This window comes from Heliconius melpomene, chromosome 21, assembly GCF_056956725.1.
Source record: "Heliconius melpomene rosina isolate 202511_hmr_F chromosome 21, ASM5695672v1, whole genome shotgun sequence".
NCBI lineage: Eukaryota > Metazoa > Arthropoda > Insecta > Lepidoptera > Nymphalidae > Heliconius > Heliconius melpomene.
In genome coordinates, this window is record NC_140409.1 from 13876478 (window position 1) to 13894113 (window position 17636).

General features: G+C 34.3%; 1 protein-coding gene across 7 annotated transcripts in view; it reads left to right on the forward strand.

The window, feature by feature from the left end:
• The first annotated feature begins 8242 nt into the window (after nucleotides 1-8242).
• LOC146527364 (uncharacterized) overlaps nucleotides 8243-17636 on the forward strand; it is a 44781-nt gene continuing 35387 nt past the window's right edge. For all 7 annotated transcript variants that reach the window (XM_085206724.1, XM_085206725.1, XM_085206729.1 and 4 more), the window contains exon 1: nucleotides 8243-8394. In XM_085206724.1, coding sequence (XP_085062850.1) covers nucleotides 8259-8394 — 136 coding nt within the window. In that variant the 5' untranslated portion in view covers nucleotides 8243-8258. The remainder of the gene's footprint in view (nucleotides 8395-17636) is intronic.

The window sequence follows — 17636 nt, forward strand, 5'->3', positions numbered from 1 at the left end:
TACCCAACATTTATCCTATCCTACCAATACCCCGCTTAACCTCCACAATACAGAAAATGCATGACGATATTAAAACTGTAACTTTGAAACGTGTCTCTCAAAGCAAATAGTAATAGTGGCACAGAAGTAAAGTTAATATGAATCTAATACCCACACACCCTGGCTCCCTTGTTTTGTTTGGTGTTTGCACTTTTATAGCAACTACAGCTACCTACATGAATATTTATATTGAAAAGTAATTTGAAATGCAGTATTAAATCTACACATTATATGAGAATTTTTACGATTTTATTAAATTGTAGAAATTGTTCTAAATATTAATCTAATAATACGTGAGGCCGTCGTGGAGCTGGGCGGCCCACTAGAGTGAATGTTCCTTAACATTTTCATGTCTTCGTTCTTGTATTGAGGCAAAAACGCGGCGTTGAGTTCCGCGAGTCAATACGTAATGCTTCGAATAATTCGGCGGAAAGTGGGGAACGGTGTATACACTAGGTTCCCTCTACCTACCGTGCTGTGTGCTGGAGCGTGAAAGTGGTTTTTTTTTTAATATATATAAAGTGTAGCTCAAATAGGCTCTCGTTGTTCAGTGCTAATGTTAAATAAAAACAAAAGATGAGGTGATGAGTGATAAAACAGAATTAAAGTTTAAACCACCTGATGAGAAACCCTAGGTTTTCTAAATAAGTAAAGACGCCTAGTTTATGTGGATCTCTACTAAGCAAATGAAGTTGTGAAAACTAGTATTCATATATCACATAAATTGGGCACAAGCGTTCGACTGTAAATGCAGCGGGTTGTGAGTTCAATTCCCATTCGAGGAAATAAAATATTTGATTTTTTCAATTCCTTGGTCTGTTAACTAGGCAAAGCGCGGCGTTAAGTTCAGCCAGTTAACACATCAAACCTCCAGAGTTCGGTGGAAACTGTGGAACGGAAGTGTCTTAATGGAAACGGAATCTCTTGACAAACAGTACATACAGCGTAAAGCTAAAAAAAAAAATTTGGAACACGCCAACAGTGAGTGACAAAAGTAGTAATTTAAAGTGTTAAAGGACCTATAAAGCTTTGATGTCAAACATCAATGGTCTGAAAATAGCTTTGTCGGTTTTTAGATACAGTATTTCCAATTAATAAAGTTTTGCAGAATTTTTAAAATAAGCTTTGTAAGAGAATAAATGGGTATACTAATAAATTTTAGGGGCGTCGTGGCATAGGTAGATTGGTTTTGGGTTCGACTCCCAGACCCTGTAACAGTGGTGGTACGATTCCCACTTGAGGTAAAGAATTATTTTCATTTCCTCGCTCTGGTAAAAAGACAAAGCGCGGCGTTGAGTTACGTCACGCAAATTTCGAAAATTAGGCGGCGCATAGGGAACGGAGTGTCTTAAAACTATGTTGCCTTATGTCGGAAAAAGAGTCAATCTAAAAAAATACAATTTCAATAATTCTGTAGCGTAGTCACTCTCGTTAAACGTATCTGAGTGAATGAATCGAAGAGATTGCAGCACTAATAAGTATCTTAGAATTATTTAATAAATGCTATTTACATATTTTATATAAGATTTTTTCTTTCAATAATATTTTCTCGTTCCATTCCATGAACATTCTAAGAAGTAAACTAGTTTCTAACGAGATATTTATTTAAAAGAACTTTGATCGTTAATTTAAAGATCATTCTTCTTGAAGCACGTATTATTTATTAGTGGCCGCCCACGTGATTTAGTCTTTCATCTAGTACATATAAAGGCAAGAGAAACTAGTGTCAAGACACTCTGTTTTATGCTCTCCATCCCAATTCAAGTTGCACTGTGTTTAGTTTGAACCCGATTTCATGTTTTGTTTTTTTTTAGTATCCCGTTCCCATTATGAAACTTCCTTTCACCATTTTCTGCTGAATTTGAGTTGAGTGGCAGAACTCGCCACCAATGCTACGCTTTGCCTCGATACTTGGGCGAGGAAATGACTTATTAAATATTTGCTTGTGTGGCAATCGAACCCAGACCTGCCGCGTTAACAGACGCACGTTTGTGCCCCTGTGCACTACGATTGCATTATCTTTCATGTGTGTCTTACTTTGGGAAATAAATACAATTTAAATATTATTTTTTTCTGAAAGGAGCTCACAATTACAGTCAAACGATGTTGTACACTTTAAAACGCCCAAAGCTCTTTTCCAATATTTACACTATAAAATGAACGTAAACACGCTATTCTTTGTTACATTTACAAACACATATATTTTATATGAAAGCACTAGCTGGCCCTTTATAGTATAAAAGTATTATAGGAAATACAAACACCACTACATTTTATTCCAGCTTAAACCTTTCAAAGTGTTAGTTGCTTTGCCAGATTTACAAACATTACCGTTCGTCCATTGAGCTACGACTGTTGGGTAAGCTGCTTTTCGTTTAGTGAATGTTGAGTACCTATGCTATAGTTTATATTAATCTATGTAAGGAAATGCTGGTGCAAGCTGGACTTGTGGTATGCATTTTAATATGTATGTAACTGTAAAACTGACGTGAGTGGGTTCGATTCTATCTAGGGGGAGTAAATTGTTAAATATATTCCTTTGCTAGATCTGGTAACGGTAGAGCGCGGCGCGTTGAGTTGAGTTGGCCGCCACTCAATGTACAATGCCTCAATGAAGGTAGAGAACGGAAGTGTCTTAATGGGAACGGACACCACGTTACCTCTGTTTACTTTGCTATGTGGGGGACACAGCGTGCAACTAAAAAAAGATAGAGATGTTATGGCAAGCAAGAACTTCAATAAAATATATAAATCTAATCTTAAATTATAATTAATATTTATTATTATATTCTTTATTGCACATATAAAAAAAAATTGTAAGAAAACAGCTGAAAAGTTATGTTTACAATAGCAATTTTAGTATGGCACGTTGTCAGTGGCGATTGCATTATAAACGTAACTTAGTTAAAGTGTGCATGAAACATTTATTTAAAGTGTCAAGGCTTTGCCACTCAACACGCAATGTCTCCAGAATTCTTCTTTCTCTTCTTCTCGTAGCAATATGTTCCCTCTGCCTACCCTGCTATATAGACGAAAATAATATTTAACTGTATTATATTCAACTATAAAATATTTAATTTTAACTGCGGAAAACTAACAAATCTGACATTTAACACTACACTACAAAGAACAGTGATTTCGTGACTTTTGAAATGTAAAACATGCGGTGAAATGTATGTTCATACGGTTAATTAAAGAGCTCATTGAAAATACTCGAATATATCATTTTTAGTACGAGATAAATAATTATTTATGAATAATTATATCGCCTTTTTATATTGTACTTTAGTCTAGTACGGTAGGTATGTAAATAAAAATAAGGGAAGTTTATTGTTGACATTTAGTTCGCCTTTTTCTACACGGGCGTCGCGGAACTCATCGGCGCGCTTTGTTAAGATAAGGATTTCAGAATGCCAGAGCAGAGAAATGGATCACTTAAATAAAATACACCCGTGTAGAGATAAAACTAAATGTATCTCGTCTCTCTCCGCTATTTGGGGAATTTAAGATTTTTTTATAAATTTTATAATTCGTTTGTTGTTGTTAACTTCGTTTGCACAATGTATTCTTTTTTTGTGTTTTATCTTGACCACGAAATTATTAATAACAATTTTCATAACTTTCATTAAGGTTAGTTGACTGAACTGCATATAACAAAATATGCCTATTTTAATAGAGTGCCTAATTCACCCAGCGGGGTGAACTTAGTGTTAAGGCACTCTATTATGCAACTACCACCCAAATTAATTCCTAATTTCAAACATTATTAGATTGTTTCACAATTCAACCTTCTTTATTTCTTTTCCTTTTTTAACTTCATGCTATATTCTGCAGATGGCAGGGTAGCCAAAGGGAACCTTTTTTGTCGTGTTGGAACCCTTTTACGGGTACGCCACCCGAGTGGAGACTCTAGTGGGTTCATTGAGAGGCACATTTAGGCTACCCATACTACCCACTAACCTCGTACTCCTTCTCGATCGTCAAAAGCCTACTGGAGCTAAAGATAATTTCTCCATAGTCCCAGCAGGCAGAGACAACCTAGTGTTAAAATATTTCTTTCCCCACTATCCGCTCAATTTTCGAAGTGGAACTCAACGCCGCCCTTTCTTGTCACCAGAACCAAGAAATGAATATAGCTCATTCCCACGAAAGGGACTCGAAACCAAGACCGTCACGTTTATATTCGAATGCTCGCGTTTGCGTCACGACGGCTTTTTTACCCAGTGGTAAATCACTCCGCTTTTCTCCCGTTTCAGAGACATTTCTCTACAGTAACTTAACGCATGTTAACTAACAAGGCCGAGGGAACGCAACATACACATTATCACCAGTCAAGTATATGTAAATTGCGCTACGACAGCACTATTTTCTTCAATCTACATGATCGATAGTTAAATTGATTGTCAAGTTCTTGTTACAATTTGCTTGTATTTTACTTCTAAAATGTTCGGGGAATATTCAAATTCGTGGTGATAGTGGGTTCGATGAAGAGGGAATCTATTGTTACAACAATCCGTTAGCGACGCACAACTCAATTTTCGAGACATTGCTTGCTAGGTGGCGGATCTTAACGCCACATTTTTAATTTTTCTTATTTTATAGATATGTTGTTCGAAATTAGAGAAGAAAAATTATAACGTAGTCGTCTCTATAGACTCTGCTATATGATGTGTGTGAAACTCGTGACCGTCGTGGTCCGGTGGCACAAGAGTTATTGTAAACGTGACGGTTGTGTGTTCAGTGGGCATCGATTGTGTCTTAATGGGAACGGAGTTTTGTAATACTAGGTTTCCAGGTTCCTTCTGCCTTCGCATTCTAGGGGTAAGTAAATAATAAGGTATCTTATCACACTTATCTATGTAGAATCTAGGTTTTCTATAAAAAGCAAATAAGTTATAAATGTATAGATATATGAAAAGAAAACATTACTCCCGCATCTCGCCACTAGCGTAGGTAATGAGGACGACAGCGCGCACTGAATATAGGCCAAACGATTGCAATTTTTCAAGTTACAACTATTTTAATATGGGTGTGGTTGTATTTATATGTTCAGTATTTTAGTCCCGTTAGTCCGTTAATAATAGAGTTGGCAAAGAGAATCTAGAGTTTGGACACTCCAGGCTATTAAAACCTGTCTATACTCGATATCACGGACAACGGAGTGATGTTATAAAGGTTTCTTTTTTCCTTACCGAACCCTAAAAATATATAGTATAAGCATATTCTAAAAATACAATAAAAGTTATCTTAGCCTATAAAATGCGTTTCCTTGTAAAATATCAAGAATGTACTGTGAATAAGGAATCCCATTAGGTAAGACACATCGAGTTCTTTTTACTCGTATTTCACTTCAATGTGATCTATTTTTGTACTATTTGTATTTTATTTTATATATTTTTTCTTTTTTTTTCAGCTTCACGCCCATCCCCGCGGGTATCAGGGTAGGCAGAGGGAACCTAGTGTTAAGACACTCCCATTCCCACTTGCCGCCGAATTTTCGAGGCATTGCGTGTTGAGTTACGGACGCCGCGTTTTGGTATATTACCAAAGCGAAAGAATGAAAATAAGGAATGAAAATAATAATTAATTCGAGTATAAATCGAACACACAAAAGTTGCATTTACAATCACTGCGCCATGGCGGCCTATTATTCTTTATTTTTTCTAATTATTTTACATATAAATGGTAAAATAAAGTATTGTATTGAATGCTCATCAAGTGTAACGTAATATTATGAGGAAATAACTCAGCATTCCATGGATTCACCATGAGCCCATCGTGTTGCAGGGCGATGAGCTCAAAGCAGTGTTTTTGATTTTGTAGGTGTAGGTTTAAAGGGCACTCCCTGTACAGTTCCACTGTAGCATCTCATTTTTAACCTAATCAAATTCGAAATCCTAATAGTATCGCTTTTGAAGTACGATCTAGAAATAACATTATATGAATAGAGAAATTTCTTACTTCTCTTATAATAACATTGGTATATTATATTATATATAAATATGTATGTATGTACATATGTATTAATATGTCTAACAGAGGCACAAGCGTGCGTTTGTGGGTTCAATTCCCACTCGAGGAAATAAAATATTTAAAATTTTAAGTGTTATCGCTCGCTTGAGTTCCGCCACTTAATTCGCATTGCCTCCAAACATAAATGTCTTAACACCATGTTCTCTCTACCTATCCTATATGCGGGCTATAGCTTGAAGATAAAAAAATGTGAATAAGTACCACTGTGCCTGATAAAGACCATACAAAGTGGAGCACCTGGAGTCGGAAGACAGATCCTGGCAACACGCCGCGCCGTGATAATTCAACGTCCAACAACGGAAATGTGGTTGGACGATGGCGTCATAACGATCTCTTCTCCGCTTTTCATTAGAATTCATTACGTTGCATTGAGGCGTAACTTAACGCAGCATTTTCTTAAAAAAGAGCGAGAAAATGAATATAATAAAAAAATAATTGAGGCCAGTCGTGGGGCAGGGGCACAAGTGTGTGACTGTAAACGTGAGTGGTTGCGGGGCGATCCCTACTCGAGTGGGAATGAAATTAAATTAAATATTTATTTAAATTTATAATTTCATTTCTTCGCTCTGGTGTATACTATACTTCCGAAATTCGGTGGAAAGTGGGGAACGGAGTGTCTTAACACTAGGTTCCTTCTACCTTGCTGTTTGCGAGATACACAGTGAAACAGACCTCAGCAGCAGGAGGCCAACAGGCCTCAATGATTCAATATCATTTTTTTTATAAATCTTCTCAACAGAACGCAACGACAAAGGTGAATAGCGGTATTTCAGGTATTACGTTACAATGCAGTGTGCATAGGTTTTTACTTACGCCTTTATGAAAGGGCTTATGTTTATGACAAAAGCTATTATATTTTATAGTTTACTAAAATATAGCGTATTAAAAGTCAGCTTCACACTGTAAGCGTGATAAAGCATGAAAGTGATTTTTATATATAGTTTGGTAGGCAGAGGGAGCCGAGTGTTAAGATTCTGTTCCTCAATTTTCGGACTGATCGCCGCGCTTTGTCGTGGTAGCAGAGTAAAGAAATTAGAATATTAATAAACCACCCGTGGTGGTTTCACCCGCGTGAACTATGTTATTATTAATTTCTGTCTCCATGGCTACGTCCTAGTGACGTCTATGCAAAATTTGTAGTAACGAAGTTTCATACAAACTTTCAACCCCAAAAACAACCCCTTAGAAGACGAATATTGCAAATCTCCGTCTTAGCGAGCACCTACGTCCTATAAGTAACTCCAATGCAAAATTTGGAATTCCTAGCACATGTAGTTTTTGAGATTTCGTGATGAGTGAGTGACCTTTCGATTATATATATATAGATATATATATAGTAAATATACATGCATACGTTTGTGCCTCTGCGCTACGCCGGCTTCGAAAATGTGGTTTCACCTGTTTCAAATGAAAATAGTTAAGAGTTGTACATATAAGTATGAATCATTAATTAATTAATTTATTTATTTATTTATCTATGGTACCTATAGTGAAGTAATAATGAAAAGTGACAAAATCATTCTACATGACATATTTGTTTATTTTTTTAATGCAATTATGTTATTGTTGCACCAAATGAGCCGTAACTTTTATTTGAAAGCTTCTGTTTTATTAGTAAAATCGTTTGTTTAATAGAGGTTTACCTTTAAATAAATATAAAATTGATGTTCTTTGACTGAAAAATTCAATAACTCATAAAAAGTTAAATGTGAAACAAATCTTTTAGCGAAAAGCTTTAAAGAATAATAAATAAACTTATTTAAAATGTACAAAAAAATACAACATAATATCTATTTTAAGGTAATTTATCTTAAAATATATAAATAATTTTGTACCTATATATAACTAGCTTCTAATATAAATTATAACAAATAACGCTTAAGGCACACTAAAAGTAAACGTTATCTTATCTGGTGCATGGACGCCAAACGTCATATCGTGCAAGGAGCAGAATTTAAAAATACATCAAATATCCTCATTTGGACTCTAAAGTATCCATCATAAAGTCGTATTTCCAGGACATCCCAACTATCGGATGCACGATCCTAGCTATAGCTTAGTTCAAAAAAGTCCTAAGCGGTTTCCACAGTCCTTTTTCCAACGAGCTAAGGTTATTTATTCCCCAAAAGGGTCAAATACGTCCTCTTGCCAGTATCAAGTAGCTATCATGTGGGCGGTATCGATCGATGCGCGAGTGCGCGTCAGGACTTCCAACGAGCAGTAAACATTCATTCCATCATTCTTCGTCGAAGAGTTCAGGCATGCATATGCTGCTGGTCCTCGCCGCTACGGCGCTAGCGTGCGCCTTGGCCCGCCCACCAGGTAAGTCAAAGTTTTGAGCAATTCGAGCGAATTTTTTTTGCTAAGCGGTTTCTTTCTTCTTTTTTTTTGTATTTTTTTTCTGGGTAAAATTAAGAGTTGAACGTCATGTGCTGAGCGACTGACACCTGTTACGCTGTCTTGTTTTCGTTTAGACATTTTGTTTGTGGCGCCAGTTTGTTTTTTAAATACTGCATTTTAATATTAAAATTTTAATAACAATATGTGATTGTGTATTTTAAATACATGAGAAAGAGAGATAATAAATTAGATTTTAATATATATTTTTTTAATAAGCTTAATTTTTATTTTTTATATATTTTACACGTGGGTTGTTGAACAATAAAATAATAGTTATTCTTCGCTGTATTTTATTACATTTTTTTAAATTTATATATTTAAAACATAATAATAAAGGATAAAAAAATAAAAAGAAGTACCACGAGTTTGTGTATTTCCATGAGGAGAAGGAAGAATAGAATACATATGTTTAATCTGTGGAACGATAAATGAATTACAGAATTGTTCATGAACGAGTTATGTACGTAAGTGTTAAGAATTGAACAGGCGCTACAACAAAATTAGTAACAAATTAAAGTTTGTTCCACTTTTACGCAAAAACCACTAAACAGATTTCGATGAAATTTTACAGTAATATATTTCATACATCAGAATACTATATAAAGAGATATATTTGTTTGAAAATGAAAACAACATAATAAAAATGATAATTTAAAAGGACGTTATCAATTAATATAGCGCAATTTATAATATTTTATACTGTCTTATTCATATCATCTCATTTATTATATAAACATAAAAATTCCTCCTGTCTTTTTCCGTATTGTTATCACTCTGTTCCTATCCTACTGTCAAGATATTGCGTGTTGTGTTGCGGAACTCAACGCCTCGAAGCGAAACCTCGAAAATGAAATCTTTTAACAGAAGTCCTAAAATAATCTTTTTTGGACTAAAAAACTATACCTAAAAAGAAAGCGAGAGAAGATTTTGTTGTTGTCAACAACATTGTTTTTGTTTTGTTATTATTCAATAATAACTTATAATTAAATTGAAAGAATATCAGTTAGCCAAATCGTTCCTCATTTTTTCATACATGATTGAGATAAATAAAAGGACAGTTTAACATTTTGAAGATTTATATTTTTGAGGCCGTCGTTCAGCCCCTAAGTCGGATAAGCGTTGCCTGGGCTAAGTGTTTAGTTTAGGGAGGTCACTGATGTGGTCTGTGATCGCAGGATACCGTCTAAACTCTTATCCGTCTTATAGAGATCGTGATCGATGCCTCCAGATTCGTGCATGACGGATCCAAGGTACCTGAACTTTTCCAACTTAGGGTATGACCCAGGACTTATAAGGACAGTGCTCGAGTCCGGGGTCTCGCAGGCGATATACTCGGTCTTTGACACATTGCCAATATGCATTTCATTCATGGAGAATGGTTATGTAACGCAAATGTTGCAGCTAGAATGTGTCGGAAAAGATACCAAAAAGCTGAACGTCATCCCGATTATCGTGTATTTCGATTTTTCTCTCTTCAACAAAGAAGTAATCCAGCAAGTGTCGTACCATTTCGGAATCCAGATTAAATGCGCCAACTTTTAAAGTTACTTGCAAAAACAGTGTAGTACATTTTTTTTATAGTACAGTCGGTTAAAGTTGGGTGTAGTAAATATTTTGAATTTAATGTTTGGCAAAAACACCACATTTTATTGAAAACTGATGCAGGTATGTTTAAATCTTAAACTGTAATTCACAGAAGGGTTACTCATGATTACATTACAGAAAAAAAATGAAGAAAGAGTAATATTTGTAGTCCTGGGACTTGAAAAACCATCACAGGGTGTCGGTATTTGCGATATTTTTTAAAATCAATATAATATGAAAAATACATGACAAAGATTTTTTTTTATATTTTTCTCATAACTGTCACGACTTGGTCTATCACTTGGTTTCGTTTTATCGTTGACTCCTGGGACATCCTGTATAACAACTTTTTATTCAATACAAATGACTTTCAATAAAACTATTGAATAACAAACATATATATAGTATTAGTTTTCTATTGTTTCAAAATTACTAAATAATACATATATATAAATATAACGTAACTGATATTGACAATTATTGCAAAGTTGGTATCTAATCAACTGAAAGCACTGTAGTTACAGATTCAAATACAAACACGATACGAGGAAACTACTTTAATTGGGAACACAGAAGTTCCTCTGACTTGATTACTGCCAAGTAAAGTGTTTCCAATACGTTTCTAAACTTTATAGATAGTTAACTTAGAAGCGAATATCTTGTACAAATGTAAATATTTGTTTAAAATTAATGGGTTCGCCCGCTGGTGGTGTACTTACTTTAGTGTATTGAACGAGTATCCCCACTATTGTACTCTAAATAAAATGTAGTTTTTAGGATTTTATGATTCCTTTTTTGGGTTTTATTTGCTTTTGATCGCAAAAAGCTCGCGGTTTATTACAACCTCTGCCTTTCAGTGGAAGTCCCATAAAAATCAGTCCAGACGTTCCGGAGATTATTCCGGACAAACAGAACAACAGAGAGAAGACAAACAATTTAAAATCGTTTGTTTGTGTTTTAATATCGTGTAAATAACTATAAACACTTGAACAGAAACATAGAGGGACCTTAATTTTTATCACATGTATATACATAACATCTATCTTTAGATACTAATTTTGATCGATTTCGCTAAAATGGAGATAGAAAGTATAGGCAGAGAAAACTTGTTCAAATTAACTTACCCTACTGTCAAATTAAATGAGCACACATCTAAAAGTTTTCGAGATTAACAAGTACCTACGCCGGTTGAGAGTGAAGCCGCTATGTCTTGGCCACTCTGAAGTTAGGCGTTTGGAATTTTTGCGCATTGTACACTAAAAAAACACAAACATCTATCAGCTAACTTCACGGTGGCCACAACTCGTCGACCGTGCTGAATTCCGTCATTTAACAGTGGGATACACCGTGAAACAAAAAAAAAGTTAATTATAAAGCTCCATTAGACAAAGCGCAGCGTTGAGTGCCGTCACTCAGTAGGCAATGTTGTAGTAACTACATAATGTAATAGGTTAATTCGAGGGAAGCCGGACGTTGTAGACTGCCAGATAAACTTCCGCACAAACTTCTGTTCTGAGCTTTTTCGACATACATTTTATATAAATCATCGCAGTGCACTCGGACGAAGTTGAGAAACGATTAATTTTATAGCATTCGTTAAAAATTTTAGCTCCTCTATTATATTATACTAGAATTGAACTACCTTGCTTTTTCACGCTGTATCCCGCACTTAGCAGAGTTAGGCAGATGTAAGCTAGTGTTAAGACACTCTGTTCCCCATTTTACGCCGAATGGTCGAGGCATTGCGAGTTGAGTGGCGAAACTTAGCGCCGCGGTTTTCCACGTTATCAGAGTAAGGAAATAAAAATATTAAATACTAGCGGCCCGCTCGCGGTTACACCCGTGTGAACTATGTTATTATTAATTTCTGTCTCCATGAATACGTCCTAGTGACGTCTATGCAAAATTTGACACTCCTAGCATTTGTAGTAACGAAGTTTCATACAAACTTTCGACCCCAAAAACAACCTCTTAGAAGTCGAATATTGCAAATTCCCGATATTGCTGATTCTTAGCGAGCACCTACGTCCTATAAGTAACTCCTATGTAAAATTTGATATTCCTAGCACATGTAGTTTCTGAGATTTCGTGATGAGTGAGTGACCTTTCGATTTTATATATATAGATTTCATTTTTCGAGTGGGAATTCTACCCACAATCCTCACGTTTATAGTTGCACTCTTGTACCTTCATTAAGTCTAATCCATTACAAATTTATTTAAATACTAGCAGACCCGCGAACTTCGTATCGCCTAACAGTCGATTTTTTTTAATATGCATTCTGCTATTAGCGACACCGGGTCAGCTAGTAAGATAAAAAAAATAATAACTTAAATTATTTTTAATTCTTATAATATTCATTAAAAATTATAATAAAAATAACAATTTCCGATATCTTATTATGATTCCTACTTATTATATTTTATTTTTACTTATTCTAAATTCAGTTTCATTTTCATTGTAGTACTTTATGGTACACGTTATTTTTTGCTTGGTTATCTGGCGCGTAAACAAACAGAGCAGATGGTTTTCCAACACGGGTACAGGCAACATACAATAGACCATGCGAGAAACATGAGCTTTCTATATTAATACCACAAACACTTAATAACTGCCCCTGGGATTTGTTTATAGTCATTGCGAAAGCAAGCCGTACTGGAAACTGTAGTCTTTTAAGCTCGAATGGTATGTCAGTTGAAATCATTGGGATGCCCCGCATCATCAAAAAGTCTTCTCCTTTATACTTTCCTTTCAATATAATTGCTTCTATTACGTTATTCAATATTTTTTTATCGCTAATCGTGTGCCGTTACAAAGTTTCAGTTGGTTCATATTTTGCAACATTATAACTACACATTCAAGCTTTAATTGAAGGTTGTGAGGCGGCAATCCTGGCAAATCCAGTGAGTTTAAGAATTCCGGTGGATAGTTCACGACATCATCTTCATTAGTTGCCGTATCAACTGACTTATGTGTCCTTATTTTGCCAGGAATGCCATCTTGAAAATTTATTTTTAATTTATTTACATGAGCGTGTTTGGCACTCAGTAAAGCTCTTTCGCTCAACCAATTATGGACTAAATAATCAGCAACATTTCAGCAACATTTGGAAGCACTTTATGAATGAGTTCATCTTTTGATTACGTTAACTGACAAAAACAATCAGGAAAGGTGATGCAGCCAGTCAGCGCATATATAGGAAGTTTGCCATTACCAATATCAATGAGTTGTTTAGAGAATATGTCTCCAGATTGATCATTTTGCAACATGACACGCATATTCTTGCTTAAATGTAATACCTTGACATGTTTCCACAATTTCGAGGACTTTAAACATGAATTCAGTTTAAACATGAATTCAGAACCACTGGCAATCCTCCTGCTTATAATAAAATCATGGCGCCACCAAATTGATTGGCAAACTGAGTTTTTGCAATAACCTTACAATATTGGCAAGCTGAGTTCATAGGTCCAATAGCAACACAGCAGTAGGCACTGTTGTGGTCATCAATTCATATATCGTAACAAAAAGCAGCTCGATTCAAATTTGCACAATTATCAGTCAACTATCGTGCTCACGTTCATTGCAATCTTCATGTTCGATTAGATTCTTCTGTCTAAATTTGTCCACCGCCTTATAGAAGGCATATTTAGTAAGTCACAAATACACAACACTTTATTAATTTTATAAAATTTGTGGCTTTTAGATTTAGTAATATAGACGCACCATGAAACGTTTACATTTCAATTGACATCTACTATAGAAATATTGACAAATATTGACATTAATAGACTGAGCTCCCAAGGCCCCCAGACCTACATCATTTTAACAAAGCTGAAATTTTGAGGATTGATAGTCTAATATGTACTTAAGACTCTCTAACTTAAAAAACCTTCAGAGATAGTGCCAACTTAAAGCACACTTCCAGTTGCGTTAAAGTAGAAAGTCTCTTTTTTTTCTCATTTATTTATGTACCACACAAGAAAGAAAGTACAGGAAACTTATGACAATAGAAAAAATGTGTAGGGGAGAGCGGGGCTAAAAGTTACCGAGGTAAGTTGTTCCGATGGAAATAATTTCGCGGAGAAAAGTGAGAGGAATATTTAGTAAACATATAGTGAAATGCAATGTGATAGCGCACCCATGGCCATCATATTGAACAATCCACTGGTACCCAATACCAGTGGAATAGCACACGGATGTCGTTGGTGCACGATTGTAAATATTTTCGCATTTGATATTTTTGGTCTGTCTCACAAATTTTAACGATTAGCCTCGAGTATGTTAGTGTTTTTTTACATATATTATCTACTATTTCGGAACACTATTTGTAAATGATTTATGTTTCCTAATCTTATTTATATTTAATTTTTTTTCAACACGTATTCTTGGGGCTAGATGTTCCCTTTTTTTGGGGCATGTTGTGACCTCGGAAAAACTTTCGCTAATTCATTTGTACCGATAATGGGATGTAAATATTGTAATTTTTCATACTAAAACATATTGTAATTTAGTAACATGCAGACTTATGCTCGAAAATCAACTCGAGGTTATGTGTGATATGATCACACATAACCTCGAGTTGATTTTTTGTTGATTGATGCAAAAAGCAGCGGATGTAGTTTTCAAAGATAAAAACTATTACCAAAGGATTACATATACATATTGAGCGCGAAAAGCTAAAGCTATAAAATCTTTGTTTATTATTTTGGTTTAACAAAATCAAAATAAGTTTTATTTTATGTAAAATTATCTTTTACTTTTTAGTTCGTTGTTTTTCGGATCAGTTTTTTTATTGTTCAAAATTAATTCTTTTCACGATTTTAAGTGATAAGTAACCTTAAAAGGATACTTCTTAAATCAGTCTTAGTTGTGGTGGTAGTGGTTGTTAACGAGTGGCATCTGTTGTGATATGTAAAACTTGACTCAATTAGGTATTATTTTTGTGGAAACTAACATTTTGTCAATATACGACAAGAATAATAATAATACATAAAAAAATATTCAGGCGAATTGTGAACCTCTCCCTTTTTTGAAGTCGGTTGAAAATGAAAACATCTTTTTTGAGGTTGGTTGAAAAGAAATGCAACGATGGGGAATCTTACTTCTGACAATAATTTTAACAAAGTTTTCTCTTGTAAATATTCCAGTATAATTAAAATTTACCAAAATAAAAACAAATTTTCTCAATTTTCACCAGATTTTATAATCGGAACCTAACCAAACTTTCATCAAACTATCCTTGAAGTGTATCTTTTCAAATAAGAAAAAAATCATTGGAATCGGTTGGCGTAATATTGAGTTATTCGTCATTTTGTCGCACACATACCAATACAAATTTAATACTTATGTGATTTTCTCATAGATACCATTGTCAAAAATAGAATTAAAAAAAATTGGTTCCCACATGGGAAGCACTACCTTTCAAATAAAAAAAAATCATTAAAATCGGTTCACCTAATCAAAAGTTATGAAGTAACATACTTACATAAAAAAAACAGTCAAATTGATAATCTCCTTTTCTTACAGAAGTCGGTTAAAAAAGATTTGCTTTTGCGCCTGGTGATTATTATGATACTGTTGATTATTCCTTAGGTAAACAGGCTTTGTTCGATTATTTATTGTTTTTTATTATGCAAATAATAGCTTTAAAAAATATGGTAACAATTTACCCCGGTCTGTTAACAACTTGCCCCAAGTCGGGGTAAGTTGTTACTTTCCGACTTCAGTCACAAAAAAATTTATAATAAAAAAAGTCTTACAAAGAATACCCCAAATTACTGTTTTAATTGCAAGTCTAGATATGTAAGTTGAATTTGATTATATTGTATAAATACTGAAATCAAGTATTCGTAGCAATATTTGAGGTTAAAAAAAATCGGAACTTTTGGCCCCGCTCTCCCCTACAATGGATAACTTATCTCTAATAGAGATCTCTACCAGAAACCCTTGAATGTAGGGGAAGTTAAAAGAAATGATTCGGGTGCGGTATTTTAATATAATGTTAATAATAATAATAAACCTACATACAAATATACATAATATTAATCAATATTACTATACCTACATAAATATATACAATGACACAAAAGAGTTGAAATAGAAAAAGAAAATTAATAAAAAAAAAGACAAAGCGACTACTAAAGATTCTAATTGAGATTAAGAAATGTTGTTTTAATTTGATTTTAATAGTATTTAGAGATGGATTGCCCGACAGTATAGAGTTAGGTAGTGAGTTCCATAAGCGCACAGCTTGAACTGAGAAGGATTTTTCATAGAAAGAGGTATTAAATATAGGGCACTCAAGTTTTCTTAGAGTTACACATGAGGGTACAGGTCTTTCAGTTGGAAGTGTCAATTGAAAACGCTCCCTTAAGCAAGGAAGAGAGTGTTTATATATGTTTTAAAGTAAAAAATGTGTATTTCACATTCTTTCACGTGGACTTTTACTTCTGCCAGACGTCAAAAAAAACGGCAAACTACATTAAAGTAAATCTAAAATTGAAAATATATTATTTACGGACTATTTCAAGACCCCTCTAGCCCCAGACCCTAAGCAACCAGATCAATCCGATGGCTTTATCATTTTCCCAGAAAGAGATATACCGTTATTTTTCTCTACCTCTGAAAAGATCCCATTTTCAAGTTAGTGAGTAAGCATACTGTCTTAACTACATGTAAGACTAATAGTCCTCAAAATTTCACCTTTGCTAAAATGACGTCGGTCTGGCAGCTCTGGGTTCTTGGGCTATAATATTTATACGATACTAACGTCACTCAATTGTTTTGCTTTCCAGGAATCAAGCTACTAACATTTAAACTTTATAGTAGGGTATTAAAGTCCAAATTGACTTTTAAGTAGATATTAATACGAATCTTTTGTATGGGAATATAGAAAAGTCAAGGTTTTGGACCTTTTCTGGTAATTTTTTATTTTTTTCTGTCCTTTAGAACCATCCTCGTACTTCAAGAAATATTATAAAAAAAGAATTAGCGAAATCGGTTCAGCTGCTCTCGAGATTTGCGCTTAGCAACATATTCAGCGATTAATTTTTATAAAAAAGAAGATATTTCGTATGTTTTATTGATATTATAAAATTACTTTTGCCTCGTTCCAGAGTGAGGTAATGAAAATATTAAATATTTCATTTCTCCAAGTAGGAATGGAACCCAGAACCAGTCGTGTATGTATCGCGTGCTTGTGCCACTGGGCCACAACGGGCCTCAAAATTATAAGAATGTAATCTTTTTTTTTGTGATACACAAATATGTTACCGATTTATGGATTTTTTTAAAAAAAATATTTGAATTGTATATATTTACTTAAATTTATATCATTTGGTGTTGAACCATTTTAAATAATAATTATGGTATTACGTAAACGTCAAAATAAATGCTTATTACGTAGAATAATTTATTTTAAGACGACTGACGAATTATATGTAATAAAGTTTAGCTGGGTGACTGGGGTTCCACATTGGATCCATTTTTTTTATGTCAACAGAAAATGCTCATCACGCTGAATAACTTTTCCTAATGCGTTGTATTGATATCTCTTATAGATTAGGCGGGCTGCTAGG